The following is a 25640-nucleotide window of genomic DNA, read 5'->3' as shown; positions in this document are numbered from 1 at the left end:
CACAGTTCTAGGAGCAGCCACCCCACAATCAGTGAGATCAGGCTTTGTAGTTAACTTAGTCCTTAGTTACATCAGGCAGACTTCATGTGTAACTAAGAAGTTTAAAAAAATTATGGTACAAGTGGTTTTATACTACAGAAAAAAATAAAAGTTTAAAAGTTTAGATCAGTTTCTGGTCAGCTGAATCAACTATGCTATGGATTTGTCACAGGGATCTTCCACATTTAAAAGAGGAATCATGCTGAAGAAGGAGGGGAAGGCCCAATCTTACACTGAAACTCTGGATGGAGGATGGGGATGGATGATTGTGCTTCATTTTTTCCTGGTAAGAAGTTGCTTTCCCCTTTCCTACTGTCTGAAAGAAGGCTCCCTGGAGAAAGGCTCAGAGCAGCCTAACAAGATCACTAAGGAAATACTTGGCATTTGAGTAAAAAGGGTGGCAGAATGAGGCCAGGAACTGTCAATAATTGCCAAAGTCAGAGGCCCATGCTGAACCCAGGAAAAAGCTGAAAATATCCCCCTTGAGTGAAAGCAGAAATGTTCATATTCAGTTCTATGCTCTTCCTCCCTACTATCCCTTAAACCTAGGAATTCTCCAGTCAAGATCAGCAGTTCTGCCCTGGCAGCATGGCAATTACGATTTGGGGACAATCCCAGAAGTAGAACTAAGTGCTAAAGTGTTCTGCAGATAGGTTCTCCAGCTCAGCCTGGCATATTATGCAAACTGCTGGAAGCAGCTCCCTTCACTGATAGGGGAGGGGAACATTTCCTCTCCATTCAGGCTGCTGTTCACTCCCCAACCCATTCCCATTAACTATAACTTATGCCAGAATTAGACCCAATGTCTATTTCTGATATGTCTGGAAAGAGAGAAGGATGTGGATTCTGAAATGGGTGCCTGATTTTTCTCCTTTATCCATAAGCAACTGGACTAGGCATTCCATTTTTAAAATTATTTCCCTCATCTTTTTTTTTTTTTTTTTTTAAAAGATGACTGGTAAGGGGATCTCAACACTTGACTTAGTGTTGTCAGCACCACACTCTCCCAAGTAAGCTAACTGGCCATCCCTATATAGGGATCTGAACCCCTGGCCTTGGTGTTACCAGCACCACACTCTCCCAAGTGAGCCACGGGCCGGCCCTTCCCTCATCTTCTGAAAAGCTCTTGGGGTTGCTATGTGAGACAGTGGTAATCGGCATCATCAGCATGCCCATTCTACAATGTTGGTGAATGCCATCACAGCTGTGCCCCCAAACGATCCTGCAGAGTGGCACCAGCTCCATAATACTTAAGTGTTCCCAGGTAAGTTCTAACTTTGAGATGTTCTCACAAAAATGTCCCTTTCCTCCTGATGCTCCTCCCCTGCTCAGCCCTGCAGTAAGCAGCTCACAGGGATGGGGAGCACAAGTCCTGGTGACTGTTAGTGATCCTGTTGTCTACAATATGGATAACTAAGACCTCTATAAACAGAATGGTGGGAAAACATCATGCCTCCTCTATAGTAACACAGAAGGGAAAAGCGGGGCAGAGGTACAAAACTAATAAATAGAACACTATTTGTTAAACAATAACTTCATTGCCAGAGTGTGGAATCTTTTTTCCTCCCAGAAATGTTACAAATAGGGAAACTAAGAATGACCTAAGTCTGAGAGCCCTTCCTGTGGCTGGGCCACCTCCCCAAATCATAGGCTTCACAGAACTGTTGGTGAGGGTCAGTAGTTCTCCCACCTTTCAGCCCAGTAACCACCCTTACATTTCCTACACCATCTTCTGATGAAAGGAAGTTATTTGACCAATTTAGTTGCTGGTAAGAAAAAAATGCCTAATAACCAGATTAATAAACAATGTCCCATATTTTGAGTATAATCCTGGTTATTAAAACACACAAAAATATACTGGATCCTCAAAATGTTAGCAATGAACTCAGGAGCTAATTGCCCACAGGGGTAATGTGGATACTTAGATGACTATGCTTTTGTTTCTCTGAGTTACAAGTGCACTTTTCTACAATAGATGAACTCCTGAAAAGGTGAGTGAAAAATAACTGAATGTTCTCTGGGACCTCCCTACTTTAAAAAAAGGGATTCATTTTAACTAACTTACCATACTTTATGTATTTGTATGTCTGTTTTCTGTATTCTGTTTCACTAGACTGAATGTTCCATCCCCATGGAACCATATCTGTGTTGCTCACCAGTGCATACTCACTACTATTAAGTCCAGCTCTTATACTAGACTGGAACATAGCTGGCACCAATATGGATGGATAAACTGACAGACACATTTATGAATAAACAAATCAGAAGGAGAAAAGGTGATAAATTGGAGAGATGGGCAGGGGCCTTGTAAGCCATGCTAAGAATATTTGTTCTTATCTTGAGGTTATTAGGAGCTAATGAGAAAAATTAAGTAGAGGAGTGATGGGATCAGATTTGCATTTCAGAAATATAGCTCTGGCTGCAGGGTGAATAATGGATTTAGTGGGGGTTATGCCTGGAAGCAGGAAGATTCACTGGAGGGATATTGCAATAATCCAGGTAAGAAAACTTATATTAATAAGGCCCCAAATTCAGGCAGTAACAATATAGATGGAGAGGAAATACAGATCTGAGCAATATCAAGGAGGTAGACCTGTAAGACTTGGAGAGGAATTAGATGTCAGGCAAAGAGAGGGAGTCAAGGAGTTCTGGGTTGCTGGCTTGGGCAATTTGGAGGATGATGAATGCCATTCAGTGAGTTGGAGGACATAGGAAGAAGGGGAGAAAATCTGAAGATGGCTTGGATGGTTTAATTTTTAACACTCTTGAGTCTGAGGGGCTTATAACCAGTAATGTGTTCAGCATTGTCTATACGCATCTGGAGCACAGGACCTGCATAGTGAAATTTGTGAGTAACCAGCATACATGATAGTTAGAACTTTGGGGCAGAAGGAAGGAGAAGAGGATTTAGGGCAGACCCCTGAGAAAAATCAATGTCTGGGAGATGGGTGGAATAGCCCAGAGGAAACTAAGAAGCAGTCAGAGAAGTAAACAACAATCCAGAAATGTCACAGCACTTAGTGTCTTCAGTGTCCCAGCAGCTAAGGCAGAAATTTCCAGGAAAAAGTGATGAGCAGATGTGGATGAGGTCCAATATGACAGATATCACAAGTCTATTGGTTTAGCAACAAAGAAGTCTCTAATAGTTTTGATAAGAGCCGTCACAGTGGAGTGGTGGGGGCTGAAGTTAGTGGACTTAAGTTTCCAGTGGACTGGTAAGAGAAGAGCAAGATTATCCTTAAAGAAGCTTGTCTATGAAGGGCAGGAAGAGCTAAGGTGATACTAGAGAGGGGCACAGGGTAGGAAGAAGCTATTTGCTATTAAATAAAAGTAACTGCGACAAAGCCTAGTGCTCTGTCTGTATACAAAACAGGCCATGAGGCTGATCCAGCCCCCTTTCCGGACACAATTAGAATGATCTGGTGAGGGAGCTCTCGCTGGGGGAGGGAGGCCTGCTTAAGGTGTTCCTACCCAGTTCAACTAATTAACTGCTCTTAAAGAGGAAATGAGGAAACTTTTAGAAAATTTTTAGGGTTTTTGCTTTATTTTGGGGTGAACCCATTTACAATGTCTGATGTGGACTCTGGTGACAGGACTTAAAACCACCAAGCTTGGTCCTACGCATGGATTATGTAGGATTACAGATTTATGTAGTTTGCTTAGTTAACTAAGGGAAAACCTAGACCTCAGGACAGATTTTTAATACCTTTGAGTCAAAACAGAAACAAAGTTGGAAGGTTTAGGGTTAAGGGAGGGGAACAAAAGCTCTGCCTTTGGCCTTCCTGACACAGAATGGAAGACACAGACCAGTTATTAGAGACAAGTCATATCCATTCACTGCTACCACACCCAGACATCAAGGACAGACCAAAAAGGAAAGGTTCTGAACTGAGGGGACCAGTAGCTAGCCAAATTCAGGTGGCTAAGAACACAGAGGTCAGTATCCTGCAGATGCCAGCACAGAACCCCCATCCACAGAAAAGGAAACTTATTTTACAGAATGACCTCACTTTGGTGTTCCTTGCTCACAAGAGGACATAAACACCACTCTATTTTGAACTAAGACAAACAAGTCTAGGTTGAGATTTGAGTATATTTATATTTTCTAGCCAGATTTCCTGACAGAAGTGTCTTGGAGGAAAATTATGGTTTCAATTGCCTGAATCGGGGCCTGATAAAATGTCTTTGCACTTTTGAATATATAGCCCAGGTGTCCATAGTATTGTTCATTCTAAATAAGGAAAGTTTTCTATCTTCTGTCAAGTCAGAATGGGAAAAAGCATATTAAGGGACTTCCTCCTCACCACCCCAACTTTTGCAACCACTGTGCATTGCTACCAATTCTTAGTCCCTTACCTCCAGACAAGAAATAATATTGGTCCGAAAACAAGAGTCTAGTGATTGGAATAGAAAGGAAGTCTTGATGATTATTTAGAAGGTAGGGTTTGAGGGAAAGGAGGTGTCTTAATGGGAAGCAGGTCTCTGACTCAGGTGAATGGGTGAATGGTACTAATCAAAAAAATTGAAGAGTAGGCACTGGATAAGGGAAAGATTTGGTAGACAGTTATGAGTCTGAAGCTCTTGGGAAAATAGAATGGTAATACAAAATAACAAAATCATAGTTGAGTATTAAGTGCCAAGTATTAAGTACTTTACCAGAGTCCTATGAGCTACGTAATCTTCATTCTCCTCACTTTACAAAAGAAGGTTAACTCTGCAAAGTAGCTTGCTCAAGGTCACACCCCTAGTAGGAAGCCGAGCCAGGATGCAAGCCAAAGCAGGCTGATTGCAAGACCATAATCAGAACTACACCCCCATGAATGAGTGGTAATTAAATTGATTAAACTGATTGTCCAGGGAGCAGGTATCAAGTGACATGAGTACAGAACCACAAGGGAAAAATATTTACCAGGAGGACAGGGAAAATGGAATCAGTGAAAGAGAACACAGGGTTCTGAGGTTATTAAGCAATGCATGGCATGGTTGAAAGCACAGAAAGTGGACTGGAAAAGCCAATGTTACTGAAACAAGTAAAAGAAAGGGGAAGCTAGGAAGCCCCTAAAAACAGTGAGTATTTGGTGGCTTCTAGGCTTTGAGTTAGTGCAGACCCAGGCTAGGTTTCCCTTTGAGTTTCCCCCTCCTGACCCCTGCTGGGGATAAAGTTTGGCATTAAGCAAAAAGCGAAAAGAGCAATAGCTCTTCACTGCCTCCAGGCTAATCAGAATTCCAAGCAACAAAAGTTGGTACAGTACTCCAAAGAAAGAAAACCTGACCTCAAAAGAAGCGATTCCGGGGTGGGTGGGGGGGTGCAGGCAAGGAGGGTTAGGTGGGACAGAGAAAAAGATGGGGCACAAGACCCAACCATAAAGTGTCCATACATCCTGGTTAACTCTTGCTGTCCTGGCATAATTAAGCGCTCCCTTTTGATCTCAAGAGTATCCCAATTTAGATGAAAAATTATATGGTCACCCTATTTATATATCAAGTGAGGGAGAATAATCAGCTCAGGAACAGAGTTAAAGCAAAGCTAAAGTAAAAACTGATATATATATATATATATATATATATATATATATATTTTTTTTTTTTTTTTTTTTTTTTTTTTTTTTTTTAAACCGGTAAGGGAACCGCAACCCTTGGCACGGTGCTGGACTGCACCACGCTCAGCGAGTGAACGCACCAGCCATCCCTATATAGGATCAAAACCCGCGGCCTCAGCGCTACCAGCGCCGCACTCTCCCGAGTGAGCCACGGGGCCAGCTCAGACTAATTCTTTTTTTCACAAACGCTTTTTTCCCACAAAGGTAACTAGAATTAGCTGTCTTTAATAGATGCTATTTTAACAACTGTAAAGTACTGGTTGGTTTAGAGCTAGTCCATCTGGGTTCAAACCTCAGCTCCAGCACCTGCATCCTAAGCAAATCTTTGTCTCTCTAAACTTCAACTTCCTGATGTTTTTTTTCCTGGTGGCCAGCAGGTATGGGGATCTGAAACCTTGACCCTGTAGTTATCAACACCATGCTCTAACCAACTGGGTCAACTCTAATACAATACTTACAAACCTATTCTGTAGCCTTGAGATGAGGATTAAATGAGATGCTTTTATGTAAAGTTCCTAGCTGCCCTAAAAGGATGACTCCTCTATAAGATGTATAATAAAGAACCACCAATAAATTAAACTGGCAAATACTAGTACTGGAGGAATCATAACCTCTAATAGATGTCTAACTTCCTCCGTAATAGCTCACCTGACTTCTGGTCTGCTTTGATTTAGGTAAATGTGTTTGTGATGGGAATGATCAAGACTTTTGCAATTTTCTTTGTGGTCTTTAAAGAAGAGTTTGAAGGCACCTCAGAACAAACTGGTTGGATTGGATCTATCATGTCATCGCTTCGTTTTTCTGCAGGTATATAGCTGGCAATAAGCTTGCTGTATGTACAAGGAGAAGGACCACAAAGGGCAATTCCAAGAAGACTCCTCTGTCAGTCACTTAAGACTGGGGCATTGCTAAAATTTAGGTTCATTTACTAGTATGTAATACTGAGAAAGTAAGGAATCAGTGTTTAGCCTCCACTTGCCTTGGAGACTAAAATGGGAAAACTAGGGTTCAAACAAAGAAAGTTGATTAATTGAACTATTTAATTCCATGATTCAATTTTTCATGCCTTGTTTCTTTCCACAATCTGGTAATGCCTTAATATAGGTTCAGTGAGCTAGGCTCTCAACCTGGAAGTCAGACCATGAAATTCTTCTCATCTAAGCTTACCAAAAACAAAATATAGAACCAATTTCTCATCCTGTAGTTTTATTTGGAGCTGTAATATGGTGGAGGAGCAGATTAGTGATTCAACCTTGTTCTAGTCATAGGATTCCTCTCCAAACCTGCTTACATATTTATGATCCTTTTTTTTTTTTTTTTTCATTCTCCTTCCAAAAAGCAAAATAGCGTGGGACTGGTACTACTTAGAAGCACAATACAAACACATTTTTTGAAGGATACACAGTACTCCAGAGTCCTCTTTTTCTTCTTCAATGACTTAAGTCATGCATCAGAGTATAAGGTATGCCAGAGCATAGTTATGTAGTATTTGCCTTTCTTTCTTCTCCTAAGGTCCCCTGGCTGCCATTATTTGTGACATACTTGGAGAAAAAACTACCTCCATTCTTGGGACTCTCCTTGTTACTGGTGGATATATGATCAGCAGCTGGGCTACAAGTATCCCCTTTCTTTGTGTGACTATGGGACTTTTACCTGGTGAGTCCACTGTAAATACAAGACTATAAAAGATGTAAAAGGAACCTTCTCTTCTACTGTCCCTGTGTCCAAAAGGCCTAGTTATATCATCTCAGATCCAGAATATTTCATTTGGCATTAATTCACGTAATGTGAAAGCGATTCCAAACTATTGTTTTTCTTTTAGGTGTGGGTTCTGCTTTCTTGTACCAAGTAGCTGCTGTGGTAACTACCAAATACTTCAAAAGACGATTAGCTCTTTCTATAGCTATTGCCCGTTCTGGAATGGGACTGACGTTTCTGTTGGCACCTTTTACAAAATTCCTGATAGACCTATACGACTGGACAGGTGAGTCATTTTAAGTTTCTGAACTATCAACTCTGCAAGATTTAATGCTCTTCTCTCTCCCTTTGATGACTGGAAATGATTTCACAAGGTATTGCCAGAGAGGAAATGAGCATGATTTCTAAAGGAAACATGCTTCTCTTCTTCCTTGGAGAATACATAGCAGAAGAGCTCTTAAACTACTTGCAGACTTTGCTAACTCACTCAAGCAACTCAAAATTCACCATAGTGTTCAGTGTCTGAGGAAATGGAGGTCACTCAGTGCAGCTGGAAACACCTTGCAATGAAAGTGACACCCTGGGGAAACAAGGCTCCCCCCTTCCTCTCGTTCCACCAAAGCATTCATTTTTCATATTTTCCCTTTAAGAAAAAAATTTGCACTTAAAAAATGCCTCTTCCATCAGACTTATTAAAATAGACAAAAAAGAAAAAAATACTTTAATAAAAGGATGATTGTTTCTTAATAATCTTGTATATACTGTCAACTATAAATTTGCACAAATAGAAACCATTCACCCCACAATTTTCTTTGTACCTGAGATAACATTTGGATTAAAATAATCTTAAATTACTGGAAAAAGTGTGTGTGTGTGTGTGTGTGCGTGCGTGTGCATGTGTGTGTGTGTGTTCATATGCTTATTTCTATCTACATAGCAGTCTTGCTTAATCTTTCCTGAGTAAAAAAACTATTCAGTAGTCTTATGGTGAATAGGACCAGCTGACAAATTCATAAGACATGACAGCAGAGCCTACAGCCCATTCTATCTCTAGAAGCACCATACACAAGTCAGTTTTGATCAGCAGATGATGAAATCAAGCAATGGCTCAGCCTCAAAGGCAAGACTAGCATCTATCTTCTTTCAAGGAAATTTTTTTAAATGTCATGGGATGAAAGGCTGCCCCCTTTTCTAAGACTATTCTCAAATCATTCCTATTGTCTAATTCTGTTTTCTGTGCCTAAAATCCCTCATTTCAGGATATTTAGAATCCTTATTTAAAACACACTATAATTTTTTTAACATTTGAAATGCCACCCCCCACCTTCCAAGAAAAACTTTTATTGTTTTCTCATTTAGCACAATAACAACCTCTCCTTCCATCCCATCTACTGGTGCAGCTTCCTGGTTTCCTATTTCCAAAGGACTCCATTTTTACAGAGATACAACAGTGTATATGTCAACAGACTTAAAATGCTTTCATGTAAATTCAGGGGGCCAAGTAGGTTTTTGAGAATTTTGGATTATGTGGTGAGGCCTCTTCTGAGCCTATGAACACAAAATATCATGAACCAAGAGGTTATTATTAACTTCTCAATTTCTCTCTCCCATTTAGGTGCCCTTATATTATTTGGAGCAATCGCATTGAATTTGGTACCTTCTAGTATGCTCTTAAGACCCATCCATATCAAAAGCGAGAACAATTCTGATATTAAAGGTAGCAGTTTGTCTGCAGGTAGTCCAGAGGAACTGTGTGGGACAGAAACATCATACTGCGATGAGACACAAGAGTTTACCATCAAGGACAGTACTATGCAGAAAGCTGGGCAACCTGTTAAAAGTTTAATAGTCTCACTAAATAAAAGTGAAGAGTTCAACAATAGGCCTAACAGGAACAGACTGTCACTAATAAGTAATGAAGAAAGTTACCAGAAAAAGGCTATTTCATGGAGCTGCAAACAAAAACTCTATATTTCTCTCTTTGGGAATCCTTTCTTCTACATATTTACCTGGTCTTTTCTCCTCAGTCAGTTAGCATATTTCATCCTTACCTTTCACCTGGTAGCCAGAGCCAAAACACTGGGGATTGAAATCATGGATGCCTCCTACCTCGTTTCTGCAGCTGGTAAGAAACTGTAGCCTACCTTCAACCTCCTACCCAAAATGAAAAATGAACTTAATTTTACAAAAGTTTACTAAATTTTATTTAAAAGCTGAAGAAAAACAAGAGTTGTGGGAGGGCCAGGAAAAGCAAGTTTTTTGCGGCTAGATAGAGCACCAGAGCATTTCCCTGCACAGATCTGTCATTGCAACTTACACACAGGCTTTCCTACTAGACAGTGGACCCCAAACCAAGTCTTACTCATTTTCATATATCAGTGTCTGACTCAGTAGATATGAATTATTTGTTGAATAAATGCTGAATTTCAAAAAGCTGGTGCTCAGTGGCAACAGCCACTCTCGGAAGCAGACAATCCTAGGTAGACAGCATAGTGCAGTGGTTCAAAGAATTGGTTCTGGAGCTAGCCTTCCCAGGTTCAAGTTCTTGCTCTGTATTTCCTAGCAGTGTGACCTTGGGCAAGTTACTTGCCTTCTCTATGCCTTAATTTCCTTTTCTGTACTATAGGGATAATAGTCCCCACCCTCATAAGGTTGTCAGGATTAAAAAGTAATGTATGTAGAGTTTAGAATAATGCACACAGTAAGCATTCAATAATGGCCTATTAATATTTGTAACTAAGAATTTCTCCCTTTGGAACTCATAGTAAGACAGATAAAGATGACTTAAGGCTACTCACTAATGGACTGATATTTAAAATAAGTTAGAATGTAAATTAAAAATAAGAACAATCATTTTAGTTGAGCATTCACAAAAATGTTTGCAGACAGAATGTTTGATCCAGAATACATGCATTCTCTCAACTGGCAAAAAGGGAGCCAAAAAATGAAAAGGGATGAGATGGAACTGGTTTGTTCTAATTATCTAGAAATTTTCAAGATTTCAACATTAACTTTTCTCTTACTAATTTCCTGACAAAAAGTGGATTTACCAAGCCCTTACAAAACTGACTGCTCCCGGTTTCAAATGTTACAATTGCAAAGATACTCCACTTCACCCAAATAAAGCTTGTATACACAAGACAAAGATACCTGGCCAAACTAATTTTTTCTCCTAAAATGTCTGGTAGTATCAATTTAGATCAGGTTAGGGCCATTTAATGGGCGCAAAGAACATAAAATAAAGTTTCAATATGCACCCTAGGAAATAACTGTAAAAACAGATATAGACATGGTAGTATGCATTTTTTATTTCCTTTTTTAATGGAGCAATTTATGTTTGAACCATAGGAAGAATATGAAGTACAAAACAACTGGAGCTCATACTACTCTTGGTGAAAATCTCAGTGCGTAACTGCTACAATAGCTTATAACAGGAAAAGAGTAAGAATGCTGTTAAGAAACTGAGTGGAAAATGAATTTTATTCAAGTTACACCACAGCTCCAATGTTCAAAATATGATCTCCTATTTCCAGACTTCCTACATATTTTCAAATTAAGCACAATGACCTTTGGAGAAGGACTTAATTTCCATAACTTCATATGCAATTACAAGAAAGAGTCCCCAACATCTATTTTATTTTTTAATTTTTTTTAACATAAGACTTTCTCATTTATACTCCAGTCTTCACCGTACACAGACCTGAGGGCACACTAGTCTTAAAAATCTCACTTCCTCACCTGCAGGACCTCTTAGGGAAAGGACAGAAAGGCCTTCTGAGCCCAAGGTCCTCTGTAACCAGGGATTCCCAGGTTGGTGGTATGAGCTTTCCAAACAGTCAGAAAAAACACCTGACAACTTGATGGATCTTCTACCCAACTCTGAAGGAGCCTTTGGTATTTTATTAAATGTATTTGGAATAGGTAAGTAATTGAGAGATCCTATTTGGTGACAAATGAAGCTATTTTTTCCCTCACGTATCCTGAACTCAGGATGAGGTCATATTACTTGGAAACACATGCCTTATTCACATTTTTCAAAGGGACTAGAAAAATGGAATTAAGATTTCATAAGACTTTTCCAATACTGTTCCAGGTATCATTGAGGCAGTCAGTCAGATTATTTCTGGATGGGTTGCTGATAGAAACTGGATCAAGAAGTATCATTACTACAAGTCTTACCTCATTCTCTGTGGCATCACTAACCTGCTTGCTCCATTAGCCACCACATTTCCACTACTTATGACCTACACCATCTTCTTTTCCATTTTCGCTGGTGGTTACCTGGCACTGATAATTCCTGTAGTGGTGAGTAGACACACTCATAACGTTGTTAAACTATTTAGCAAAAGCAAGTATCAGTAACAATCTGACCAAAAGAGAGTACATATTTTGCATTTTTGTAATTTAAAACATACCAAAAGCCTCAGAAACCCTGTATATATATCCTGTCCAGTTATTCATCTTACCTTGGGGAGAAAACTATCCACATAGGACAGGAAAGAACTGAAAACAAAAAAGGGATTAGCAGGATTCCATTTTGCTTATCAGTCTCACAAAAGGTTAGGCTTGTGTTCACTTCTCTCCTTCAGTTCCAGAAATTTCTCTGGCTCCTTCTAAGACTCATTTGAAGAGTTCCCTGAGAACTCTTTAAGAGAAAAAGGGTTTTCCTGGCCAGTGTGGCTTCTCTCTTGTTGAGGTTATTGCCTTGAGCCTCTGTACTTTTTAGGAACATTGTTTTTACCTCCTCTACATTTTTACTCCAAAGGTGACTCAAAGTCCTGGACCCAAATGAAAATGAAGTACTTAATTATTTCTGACTTCTTGGAACTCCTTAGAACCCCATGGGTTCTTCTTAGAAGCAGGTCCTCAATGCTGGAACAGAATCCCTGGGGCCGACCCCGTGGCGCACTCGGGGGAGTGCGGCGCTGGGAGCAAGGCAGCGCTCCCACCGCGGGTTCGGATCCTATATAGGGATGGCCGGTGCGCTCACTGGCTGAGCGCGGTGCGGCCAGTCACAAAAAAGACAAAAAGAAAAAAAAAAAAAAGAATCCCTGTAAAACTTCTAGCCTGATATCAATATTAGCATAAGTGCTACGAGATACTATATAAGGCTTGGGCAAAAATCAAACTTCCTAAAGCTGAAATCAACTCCTTGTGGTATCTGATTTCTTAAAACCAGTGGTCAGTACTCAGACATAGGTGGAGCCAAGAATGTCACTGTCAGATAAGATTGTAAATACCATTTCCTAACAGAGAAGAGCAATAAGACTAGGGGGGAAAAAAGTACTCCCAAACTACCTAAAAGATTAAAAAACAAAAACCAATGTTTCTTACTAATAAACTAAAAACTTTGCCTAGCAAAGTTACTCTTGCCTATTTGACCGCAGCTCTCTTTGATAATATTAGAAGTCAACTGTTCACAGTTTGAAATGACAAACAGTATTTGTCCCTTTGTAAGCATAGTTCTCTACAGAATTGCATTCTTAATATGGCTAACACTGAATTCTAATCCCTACAGGTTGACCTTTCTAAGAATTCTGGAGTACACAGGTTTTTGGGCTTTGCTGGTTTCTTCGCTGGAATGGCTGTCCTTTCTGGACCACCTGTAGCAGGTAATAGCTTAGCCACATTCTGAGCAAATTTCCATAGCAATAAAAGAAAACACTGATCTGGGATTCATGGTAAAATGTAATGACAGTATCAGTTTAAAGGAAACTGCTATTTCAGTCCCTCCTGTACCTACTCTCACTTCATCACCAATACAGGAAAATCTGAGTGTCATTTCAACAGATTTGCCCTAAGCAGATTCTTATATTTCCTTGGGAGTCTTAGAGCAGGGATTGGATGTATGTCTACTTGTCTGGGAGCCCATCCAGAGTTTTATCAGAGTTTCAAAGACCCATGATGCTTTAAAAAAATAGAACCACTAGTGTCTTTAGCTAAACAAGTCATTTTTATAGAGTCTGAAAACTGCAAGCCTGACACCTTTGTTCTTCCAATGTGCCACAGAGCAGTCTAGGGCTGCCCAGTATCTGTTCTTTTCAAAGAGGGATGGAGGCGCTTCACATTCTGTCTCCCCTAGGGTGGGAGAATACTTGGCCTAAGGGCCAGAATCTCTGTGGAGAGGATATCTGGAGCCACTGGTACACATTATATACAAGTACAGTAAATATTTGGGGAGTTCTGATTATTTAGATTAAACTTTAAGACTGAAGTGTAGTTTTACATTCACTTTTTACCTAATGGATATTTTGTGCTTGCTGAACATTTAATCCAAGACTATTAAAAATTTGACTACTAAAACAGAAATATTCTAGGGAACAGGCTTAAACTTTAGTTTCTTATACACCATAGGTTCTTAATATATTTGAATGTACAAATTAGTACAGTATTTCAAATCATCCACAAAAAGGAACTTAGCCTAAAACTCACTTTTGCTTCTTTCAGTCCTGAAGTGAAACAGAGAAGGGATCTGATCTTGCCCACAACCCTTTTTCTAAAAACTAAGTTTATAATGATGTTAAGTTTGCACCTCTTAAGACTTAGAAAAGGCAAATATTAAAAGAAAAAGAATATAAACTTAGGATAACAATAATTATTACCGGGAGGAAAAAGCACATCGCTATCTGAGGTTCATTTTAGGCATACTTATTCTAAAAGAAAAATTTATATAGATATACAAGCAACTCTTACTTGCATTTATGAACACTCCACTTACCATGTTGTCTAATTCTTGGCCTACACTTCATACCTGGAAAGCAGGCTATAATTTTAAAGTAAAGCTCAGAATTGGTATATAGGGCCTGATAAAAGGATGCCAAATAATAGAGGGGCCTAGCAGAGCAGTGAGATACAGAAAACAGATCAGTTTGCTGATACCTTTTTTCAATCTTGATCCTTCTTCACTGGCCATCCCCAGTGGTGCTTTGGAACTTTTCAAGCCTGTCAGGCCAAAAATATAGGGAGATAACAATACCAGGGCAGAGAATAATCTTAATCGAATGATAAAGGCAAGTAACAAAACTACATGTTTAATGTTCTATATGTTTTTGTATACTTCTTAAAATAAAAATGATTAAAGAGTTCAATATATGAGAAAACAAAGCAGGTTTGTGAGGACCATTAGATGAAAAGAAAACTCTATTGGTACGTATGTGGGTCTTGAAATCAATTTGTTGTGTCATGATCTTTTCTTACTTTTTCTTTTTTTGTCGTTTTTTCGTGACCGGCACTCAGCCAGTGAGTGCACTGGTCTTTCCTATATAGGATCCGAACCCGCGGCGGAAGCGTCGCCGCGCTCCCAGCGCAGCACTCTACCGAGTGCGCCATGGGCTCTGTTCTTACTTTTTCTTAATGCAAAATGATAGACTACAACAAAGCAGATAAGAAAACAGTACACATCACTTTATTGTGAAACTTTTATTTCATGCACACACACATCTATGTAATGTAAAATATATGATATAAAAAATATTATCAGTCTAATAAAGTTTAGATTTTATTACCCAAAGTACAAAATACCCTAGTACTGTATTTGATTGACAATAAAGAGAGCTCATGATAAATTTTTTTACCCACTAATTCTGAGGATATTACTTAGACAATCATAAATTTTATAAGTTCTACAAAAATGTCAAAGGAAATGATAAGGCTGTTGCTGAAAGCTTACGTAAAGATTTTTAGTCCAGGAGTTGGTCACAGTATCTTAAGATTATGATGATATATAATTCAGTTTAATTTCCTTCTCACTGACTACAAAACCGTGCTGCTAAACCTCTTGTTGAAGAGAAATTTCAGGAAAGCCCTTGCTCTTGTATGCCATTCTTCTGTGAAATGACAAGGAGGACTTTACAAAGACTATTAGATTTGTTCCTAACTTCTGACTCCTGCAACAACTACCAAAGAAACATCAGAAATGTTGATTTACAGATTAACTCTGTTCTCAGTAGGCATGGGCAGTCATTATTGTCTGTAGCATTAACTAAATCGGAAGGCTTACTGGTGATAATAAAGTATTAAATTCTCAACCAAACTTAGATCTTTTGAACTGTATGAGATTCTCATTTCTTACTTACCTAGAACTGTTATTACCAAATTGCAAAAGTTGAAATTCCTATAAAAGATTATAGGCATTTTTAATTAGGAATCTGGCAAATGGTAAAATTTTTCACAATAATCCTCAGTCAAAACACTAGTTAAAAATGGTAACACTGATTACATGAACAATATTTTTCTCTTTCCTGTATGGAAATGAAAAAGAAAAAAAAGTTAGTTCTATACAACACATTTTAATAATTCAAGGAAAGAAAACAGGAAATCCATAGGAATCATATAGCTATTTTTTATTTTTAAAAAATGTAAATAGAGCACATGGACAAGAATATTATTTACGAACCTTTCCCAACCGTGAATATAAGAAATACAGTAGCAACAAAATTCTTTATCAGATCTTTGCTGAAACTCATTGACAGGTATTGAAACACTGAAAGTTAAAACTTACCCCCTGGACACTCACACACCTTCTTTGTAAGGCATCAACCTGCCCACTCTACCCCACAATCCCTTCTATCCCTTTCCAACACTCAGTGACAAATTCAATTTGAGTTAAGAACACGGACTAAATTAGACTAAGTCAGTTTTAGGGTTGTTGTAGGTTCCCTGACCCAGGGTGGTCAGGAGACCTAAGTGTAGGCCAAAGGTCATGGCTTGCCCAAACCCAACTGATGTTTTTTGCTAGTCGATGGCAGCTAGAACTACACACTGGTACAAAGATGGAAGCCTTGGAAGGTTGCAAAAAAATGAAAAATATTGATATTTTAAAACCTTCGCATATTTCTAGTAGACCCCTGTTAACAAAGTAAACCTGCAGAAAGCAATATAAATATAAAATAGTGCCTTGGGCAGAAAAGGAAGTATATAATCATATCCTCCAATATACAAGTCAGATGTAAGCTACTGACATGAAATTCCTAATCTTGCCTCCACGGCATTTGACATGTGAGCTCAAAATTCTAAAGGCTCAGTTTCATTTAAAAATAAAACCACCAAGGGCCCATATTAGCTGCCTGTAAAATAAAACTAAGTGTAGTTTCCCTTTTCTCCATACAGTCCCCATTCCCAACTGACATATGCAGTTATCATATATATTATGCTAATATATATAATAATATAATAAAATAATATATAGTAATATATTATGCTAATAAATATTTATTTAAATCAACCACAAATATCTTCTGAAAACTCCTTTAAAACACCATAATTATTTGATCATAACTCAGTATTCATTCAATAATGATCAAGCAACTTATTAGCATAACACTCTGCTAGATGCTACATGGAACAGAGAGAAGACAAAAGTCACTCTGTCAAAATCCTCCTGTGGCTCAATGAATCATGGCATGGCAGTCACTCTGCCACACACACTGCAGGGACTTCATACTAAGGGCAACAGTCTAGAGAACCTTTTAAAACTGAGAACTGTTAGAATTTGCATCTTCTTCCACTTCATTAATTGAAAATTTGGTTAAGCGACTATAACCCATCTCTCCATTTTATTTTATCTTTAATTGGAGATATTCTGAGATGTGGAATAAGAGAAAGACCTTAAAATATGTTGAAGTTTAACTCAATCTAGCAGATACTTCACAATAGTGATTTTTTTTTTCCAACAAACTCTAGGAAAACCATTTATGATCCCAAATAGCTATAAATTGATTGTACTAGTTCCTAAAAAAGTAGTACATTTTTCTCTTGCTATTATTTGCCAATCTCACAGTTCATCAGAAATACCATGAAGTGAAAATGGTAATTTTGCATCAACTCTGTGTTTTATAGGAAAAGACAATGGTTAAAATGGCAATTCATCCATCTAAGCTTGTCTCTTGTCCCATTAACACAGATAAGTCATCTCTTCATGAAATGACAGGCCATTCCTTATCTCTTTTCCCTCCTCATTTCAGACATAACATTAAATAAAAATTCCATCTGGTTCTGAATGCACCTTTACCAACCACGACCTCTACAGTTTTATCAGTCATCTTGGCCTATCAACTGAGAATTTCTCTATGACCTGAAATTTTATTTGGAAAAAAAAAAACAACCAAACAAACAAAAATAACTCAGCCTTCTGAATAAAATATTACACCCTGAAGAGGCAAAAGAAAATAACATAAATCATTTATTTATCTAGTAATTATCTTCTCCACAAACAATAAAGCCTCGCAGAATTTTATTTTGATCCAGTATTCCTAAGATTGATGAATACCAACAAAAACATAAAAAATAAATTCTAGGGGCCGGCCCATGGCTCACTTGGGAGAGTGTGGTGCTAGTAACACCAAGGCCAAGGGTTCGGATCCCTATATAGGGATGGCCGGATAGCTCACTTGGGAGAGCGTGGTGCTGACAACACCAAGTCAAGTGTTAAAACCCCCTTACCGGTCATCCTTTTAAAATAAATAAGTAAATAAATTCCAAATAATTCTCTATTGTGGTTTAAAAAGTGGGGAGGAGCAGTCCTTCCCTTGCAAATATAACACACTTTGCAAGGCCAAGGAATCAAACTTCCAAATCGTAATAGAGACCACAATCCTTTTAATAAAACTTACAACAGAAAGCCAATACTTAACGCACTTCCAATAAATCTTATTGCAAATTTCTATCCTGGGGCAGTTAGTGAATTTCTATCTTAAACAGCCCTGAGGTTTAAATTTGCTAAACCGTGTTTCCCAAGATTTTTTTCATCATGGCACACATAAAAACTTTTGCACAACACAGCCAAAGTAAAAGGACAAGGCTGCTAGTAGCCAGCTGGTAGCCCCAGTGGCCCGAGTGGTAAGAGAAGATCATTGTCTGTGTATACCCTGGAAGTCTGCCATTACACTACAGCTCAACAGCTGGAAGTTCTGATTGAACACTGGCCACTCACTTACAGGATTCTCAATCACTTATTTGAACCAACTTCAAGAACTCTGGAATTAAGAATCTTCTGGGCATATTTCAAGTTTTAACAAAATGACTAATAGTAAACTTACAATAGTAATCCTAATAAAAACCATTCATAAGTCAACTCAATAATCAAGTTCTGAGATATCTGGAATATTTTTTAGACAGGATGTTAAACTCCTTTTTTATTTTATTTTGTTGGCAGCTGGCCGATACGGGGATCCGAACCTTGGTGTTATAAGGCTGCACTGTAACCTTTTTTGGGGGGGAGGGGGCTAAACTCCTTTTTAAATGTAAATGACACAGAATGATTTAAAAATACTGACATTCTAAAAAATGAATTTAGAATCCTATACAGTAGTCCCCCTTTATCTGCACGGGATATGTTCCAAGAACCCCCCCACCAAGTGGATACCTGAAACCATGGATAGTACTGAACTCTGTATACTATGTTTTTTCCTATACATGTATACCTATGATAAAGTTTAATTTATAAATTAGGCACAGTAAGAGATTAACAATAATAATATAATAGAATTATAATATACTGTAAAAAAATTATGTGAAGGTGGTCTCTCTCTCAAAATATCTTACTGTACTGTACTCACCTGTTTTCAGACCACAGTTGACCACAGGTAACTGAAACTGTGGAAAGGGGGGCTACTGTATTAAATGTCAAACTGAAAAGATTATTCTATTCTTATCCCTCTTTTGCCAACTATAAGAAAACTGGTTTGCAAAACTGTTTGAGGAAGCTCGGCCCAATCTTCTTCTTTTAAATTATCACAGAAAACATTATTAGACATTCCTGCCCAAAACAACAGTTACAGCCACAGATATAAGGAAATAATTTGAAATAATCATTTAAAATAAAATAATATTATTAAATAATAAATAAGTTGACTGTGTATCAGAATCAACTGGGTGCCACCCAGGACAAAGTATCCTTGAGGGAAGACAATGAATCTGCGTTGTTAACATGCATCTCAAGTAAATCTGATACAGGTAGTCTGGAGACACTGAGGAAATGCTTACAGAGTTCTTCAGCTTAGTAAATCTGCATCAGTTGCCAGTTTAGTCCTCAGAGTGTTGGCTACATACAGTAATACTCAGCATGGAGTGAACACTCAGATGCATGCTCGTTACCCTGAATTGTGGTTGGTATATAATCCTGTCTTTTTCTGACTTTCACAATGCTTTCGCTATGACCACAAAGGAGTCCAGTCTTTTAAATGTCAACTTATGTGTGTGCTTTCATTCAAAACAGAATACAGTGGCTTCTGAACCACCAATGATAACTTCTTTTAAAAATGTTTACTTAGAAGTATTAAACTGTTTAGGGTTGGAGATGCATTTGCATACAGCTTTTTCATGCTGTTACAAAAAAAAGTACAGAAATCTAATAAAATCAGACCAAATATACAATCTTCTCTTACTTTAAGTGGTAAAGTAAGACTAGTTATTCCAACGAAATAGAGTAGATGTTTCAATATCAACAAAGCTCAAAATTTAACTTACCCCATAGCCACTTAAACCTAAGCTTGATTATGACAACTAATACTTTTATAAGACAATCAGTAATATGATACAGTTCTGCATCCTACATTTCACCTCACATTTGCTATTATAAACAGGACTCTAAAACTAAATACTCAACTGCACACTGTTATCCTACTGAATGGTAAATGGACCTTAATAAGAATTTAAAAAATACTAATATCTCAATTATCAAGCATGAATGGGAGAAACATATTTAAAACAAATTATTTCATGTAATTTTGCATGGAAATAGTTCTAAAATATGCTAAATGATTCCCCGCCCTGCTAAGGAAACATATTAAATATATTTAATCCTTAACGTTTCAGAAACAACATTATGACATTAAATGTGTGTGTATGTATGAAATTGAAAGGTTGATAAGTAGTTTTATCTTCAATCCATTTTCACTATTTTCAGCTGTGCCCTCCTGACATTTTAGTAGCACTACCTACCTCTTTATCCAAGAATTCCTAGTCTTCCTCTTTTCCCAGAGGATTACATCTGGTACCCGTCTTATAATTCAGATTATATATATATACACACACACACACATACGAGTAAATTTGCTGTGCTGGTGGGACCAAGAATGGCAAGAATGACAAGGGATAAGAGGGGGTACATTCCAAACTCCCTCTTTTCTAGAAATTTTTAGAAGAGTCCAGATACTGGTCACCTATTTCTTAAGAGATCTATATAGGTCAATCACAATCAACTTAATACAAAGACTTGTCCTAGTTGGTTTCATTCCACTCTCTTGCTTAACTCCAAAAAACATTTGATTGAGGTCACTGATCAAGGACTCCATAAGTAAAAAGCAATTTAAAGTTAGTTGAATTTAACAGGCTATAAAACATTCTATTCATTCATTTATTACATTAAGAATAGGAAACATAAAACTATTAAAACAATGAAAAATTTAGGTCTATGTCAGAGCGGAGTATACTCTATACATCCAGTGAGGCATCATGGTCTAAGCTAGAAGAAAAAAATCGAGAGATACAATATAAGCTCCACAATGGCAGATATTTTCATCTATTTTGTTCATGAGTGTATCCCATGAGAACCCAGAACTATGCTGGCATACCGCACCAAAATTTTTTGAGAAGTAATCAGGTATAATACACATACAATACTCTAAAAAAGTTTCTCAAAGTAAGGCCAGTGGACCCCCCCAGAGGTTCCTGAGAACTTTTTAGGGAGCTCATAGGTCAAAACTTATTTTCATAACGATACTATTTATTTGCCTTTTTCCACAGTGTTGAGTTTTGCAACAATGTTTAAGTGCTGGTGCCTTAGCACAAATATTCTTTGCCATCACCCAATCAGTTTTAAAACAAAAGTGTCTCACTGAAGTTCTAGTATGTGCCATTATCCAAAAGATTTTTGAGGACCCTTCCACTCCTGCTTTAGAAAAGCATTTAGATTTCAGGGGGAACTGGTCATCATTTAACCTTCTTGATCAAGCAGCTGGTTTCTTCTCATATGCTCTCATGGCCCCCTGAAACTTATCTTCATATCACTTATCACGTGTAATTTATGTAATTACTATCTATCTCTCCACTGAACTGTAAGCTCTGTGAGGCCAGGGACCATGTCTGTTTTGGCTCATCATTGTATCTTCAATATCTTGCATATTGCTGGGAACATAGGAAGTACTCAAGTGTTTGTTCAGTGAAGGAAAAAGATAAGTTCTCTCACATTTTTCCCTTGGAAAATAGTAGTAATTTGTAATTATTTCCTTTGTAAAAATAGTGGTCTTCTAATAAGATTAATCATAAAATAAGATAGTATATGTCCCTAATTTTCTCCAACTTCCAATCTGAGAATGGAGATGAGTTCCAAGTCTACAATGACCTTTTCACAGGTTTAAGTTCCTAACTGAGATGGAACTGTTTCAACCTCATCAGTGAAAAATAAGACAGGTAAGAAGCCTGACTAACTTTCCTATGGGTCACACTACAGACTGGTAAGTAAAGGAGGCTCCTTCCTTCTGGTAGTCCATGGCTGAGAATTACTAATGGAAAGATTTGTTTCACTAAAAGAAATCATTCCTTCTTTCCAGGCTTGTTATATGATTATACCCAGACATATACCGGCTCTTTCTACTTCTCTGGCACATGCTATCTCCTCTCCTCAGTTTCCTTTTTCTTTGTACCACTGGCTGAGAGATGGAAAAACAAACAGTTCAAACAGAAAGAAAGAGGACTACAATCAAGTGAGAACTTTAAAAAAGAAAACCTAAACTAATAGCATCAATAGTTTGGAAGAAAAGTTTCCTCATTTGTAAAATGGAAAAGTAAACCAGATGGTTTTTAAGGTTCCTTCTTGCTTTAGCATCCTGAGGAATGTCTAATGTCTAATGTACTAGCAACATAAATTGTTAGTATTTAATCAGATAAGCTAAAATTTTAATCAGTTGAAGCAACTACCTAAAGTATTAAATGAAAATCAGAGTGAAAATAAATTAATCCAAACTCTCAATTGTGCCATAGTAATTCAGTCACTAAAATATGTGAAAATGGAAACCATTTTTCTTAAAGAAGTATTAAATATAGCCATTGATTGACTAGAACTCGGGAATCTTAGTGAATATTAAAAACCTTGCTTAGTGAGTGGGATAGCACCCCCCCACACACACACACACACAAAGTTTATCTTTGTTTACTGATTAGAGGTAATCCTTGTTTTCTTTTGATTACTGTTTCTTAAATTTCTATAATAAGCATGTATTGCTATGTAATAAAAAATAAATAAAAACTGCTTTATAAAAGACTCTTTATTTCAAGATCATTTGAATAGCATTCCTGCCCATCCAAACAATATTACATTTTCACTACAACTAATTACCTAAAATATTTATGCTAAATACCTAGATGTCTCTTTAGAACTACAAGTTTCATATGCAAGTTAAATAGATGGTTTTAATAGGAAATATATTTAACTTAAAAAGATGTTTCTTATATGTATATAGAATAATTACATTAACTAACTAATAATGTCACTTAGACTAAGCAATTACATGTGAATAGAGAGCCCTTCATTATTTGGGTGATCTTTAAGAAGAAAAAAACAGCTAGACTTCTTTGCAAGACCAACCTCCTTTAGAATCTCCTTCAGAATGTTCCTTAAATTATCATCATTGTCATCATTATTCCACCCTTCTATTCCTCTCTGCTTTAAAATGTCTATTGATTCCCTATAGAGAAAAATCTAAACTGAAAGCCTGTATTTAGTTCCAAGATACCATACACTGTGACTCCCTATGTATGTCTTTGTGCAATCTTTGCCACCTGCTACAATCCAACCAGCTTGCCGTTCTCCACCAGGCAGTTTCTCCCTTATCATTCACAGTCTGACTCACTCAAAGCTACCTCCTTTGGAAAACCTTCCCCAGCACTGTCATTCTGGAACCCCATCTAACTTTTTTTTTTTTTTTTTAAAGATGACCAGTAATGGGATCTTAACTCTTGACTGGGTGTTGTCAACACCATGCTCTCCCAAGTGAGCTAACCGGCCATCCCTATATAGGGGTCCGAACCCGTGGCCTTGGTGCTATTAGCACCACACTCTCCCAAGTGAGCCACGGTCCGGCCCTCCATCTAACTTTTTTTTTTTTTTTTTCCCGTGACCGGCACTCAGCCAGTGAGTGCACCTGTCATTCCTATATAGGATCCGAACCTGCGGTGAGAGCGTCGCCGCGCTCCCAGCGCAGCACTCTACCGAGTGTGCCACGGGCTCGGCCCCCTCCATCTAACTTTTAACAGAGTACTATATGAGCTCACTTGTCAATCTTTTCCATTAGTCTACAAGATCAAAAGATAGATGATGTTTTCTTCATCTTTGTATTTCCCAAGGCCTACCATAATCTTTGGAACCAAATTAACCTGAGTTCGAATCTCAGTTATCTTAAAAACAGTAGCTAGTCCTATTTAAAATGTAGTTTTTATATTAAAATGTAAATGTCTGATATTCTTTCTACATTTTACATGTAAGACAATATGAAAAAACAAAAATGACACACCTCTCACACACACAAACAGCAAAAATAGTTAATAATAAATAATAATTAATCTGCCACCTGTTACCATATGACCTCATGAAAGTTACTCAAGCTCTGAGCCACAACTTTCTCTGCCATAAAATCAAGGTAAAACCACAAACCTACCTCACAGATGTACTGTGAGGATTAAATGAAAATGTTCTTGGGGCCGAGCCCGTGGTGCAGTCGGGAGAGTGCGTTGCTGGGAGCGCAGCGATGCTCCCGCCACGGGTTTGGATCCTATATAGGAATGGCTGGTGCACTTACTGGCTGAGTGCCGGTCACGAAAAAGACAAAAAAAAAAAAAAAAAAAAAAAGAAAAGAAAAGAAAATGTTCTTGTATCAAGCAAAATACCCTTCACACAGTAGGCGATAATTCCCTTTCTTCTGCTCTCTATGTCAAAACAGAAGATAAAAGAAATGAACAATTTACTAGGAACCAACTGCATTAATTCCCCCTTCCCTTTTGAGCAGTAATTAGTTCCAAAAAGGACTTTACCTAGGGCAACTGGATTCTTTCCTCCCATCTATGCCAACTGTGCATCTTAAGTAGAACCAACTAAAGAACTCCAAATTGAATTCTGATTTAGGCTTTATAAATCCTATGCAACAGAGAATTGCATAGGATTCATCCCACTCAATGGTTATAACCCCTCTAAACCTGGGTAGTGTGAATTAAGAAAGCCTGAATCTCGAGACTAATGGACGCTCAAGACTCCTACAACTAATGTGTTCATCGTAGTAACAATTAACTTACGATGTTCCTGTTCCCTTGTTATAATGTCATTTTCACGGACAATATTAAAAGATGTCATACAACACATTTCTAAGAATCCATAAAATAGGAATATCATCCCAGATATATATGGGGTTTCAAGAAAAGCACAATAATCACTGATTTTCCTTTTCCTGCCCCCTCAAGAGATCCCTATGAGACAAAGAGGAAACAAATATTAGACTTGACTTATATAAGTATACATGCTTGGGGTGATGAATAACTTCATTTCAACATCTAATAATATACCAGTCACTGAGGAAGGCAAATTTTATATATTATCTTACTTAATCTTCATAATCACCTTTGGAAGCAGATACTATAATGGCCATTTTACAAATGAAAAAACTGAAGGTCAAAGAAAGTAAATACCCAGTAAGTAGTGAAGTCACAATTCAAACACAATCAGACACAAAACCCTCCACTTTCCCCTCTATAGTATTACCCTGGCTTCTTGGCAGTACTAACAGATTATGAAGCTAGTTTAATTGAAAGCAGTTATCATATAATAAATTTGTTCTAACTCAAATTGACCTAAAATTTAAATTTCTAGATTGAAATGAAAAGAATGCAAAGAACATAAGATCTAAACCCCCCATCACCAAAAAGGAAAAAGAAAAAAAACCCATAAAACACATCTGCTACAATGCAGTTTCAATGTAGTTGTTAAGAAAATTAACTTTTTTAGGTTTTCAAATATTCACTAAACCTGATCAAAGAAGGTAACGCCTAACTACAGGGCACTTATAATTCCTTAATACGGAATTAGTTTGAATGTTTATGAATTGTAAGCCTTGAAATATATATATATAAATTATATCTTACTAGAAAGTAGAGCTATGACAATTTGAAATAACAGTTCAGTATACTTTCTTCTTAGCTACTGATTGGGTTATATCTAAAACTGTTAAGATTGTCATTTCTTGCTATTCTTACTCTAAGAAAATGCCACACCAGTGTTTATAAAATACAGAATTTTCTATATATGTTGATTGTAAGATA

The 25640-nt window shown here is 37.6% G+C and overlaps 1 protein-coding gene across 1 annotated transcript; it reads left to right on the top strand.

The window, feature by feature from the left end:
• Positions 1–238: 238 nt before the first annotated feature.
• Positions 239–22071, top strand: SLC16A4 (solute carrier family 16 member 4). Its single transcript, XM_063105805.1, has 7 exons — positions 239–325; positions 6314–6446; positions 7152–7295; positions 7462–7623; positions 11431–11642; positions 12856–12949; positions 21887–22071. Exons 1-7 carry the CDS (start codon positions 239–241, stop codon positions 22069–22071), a joined length of 1017 nt encoding a protein of 338 aa, XP_062961875.1.
• The last annotated feature ends 3569 nt before the right edge of the window (positions 22072–25640 follow it).

The sequence above is a fragment of the Cynocephalus volans genome, chromosome 8 (genome assembly GCF_027409185.1).
Source record: "Cynocephalus volans isolate mCynVol1 chromosome 8, mCynVol1.pri, whole genome shotgun sequence".
NCBI classification, from domain to species: Eukaryota; Metazoa; Chordata; class Mammalia; order Dermoptera; family Cynocephalidae; genus Cynocephalus; species Cynocephalus volans.
The sequence above is the reverse complement of the archived record's forward strand: the minus strand, read 5'-3'. Positions and strand labels throughout refer to the sequence as shown.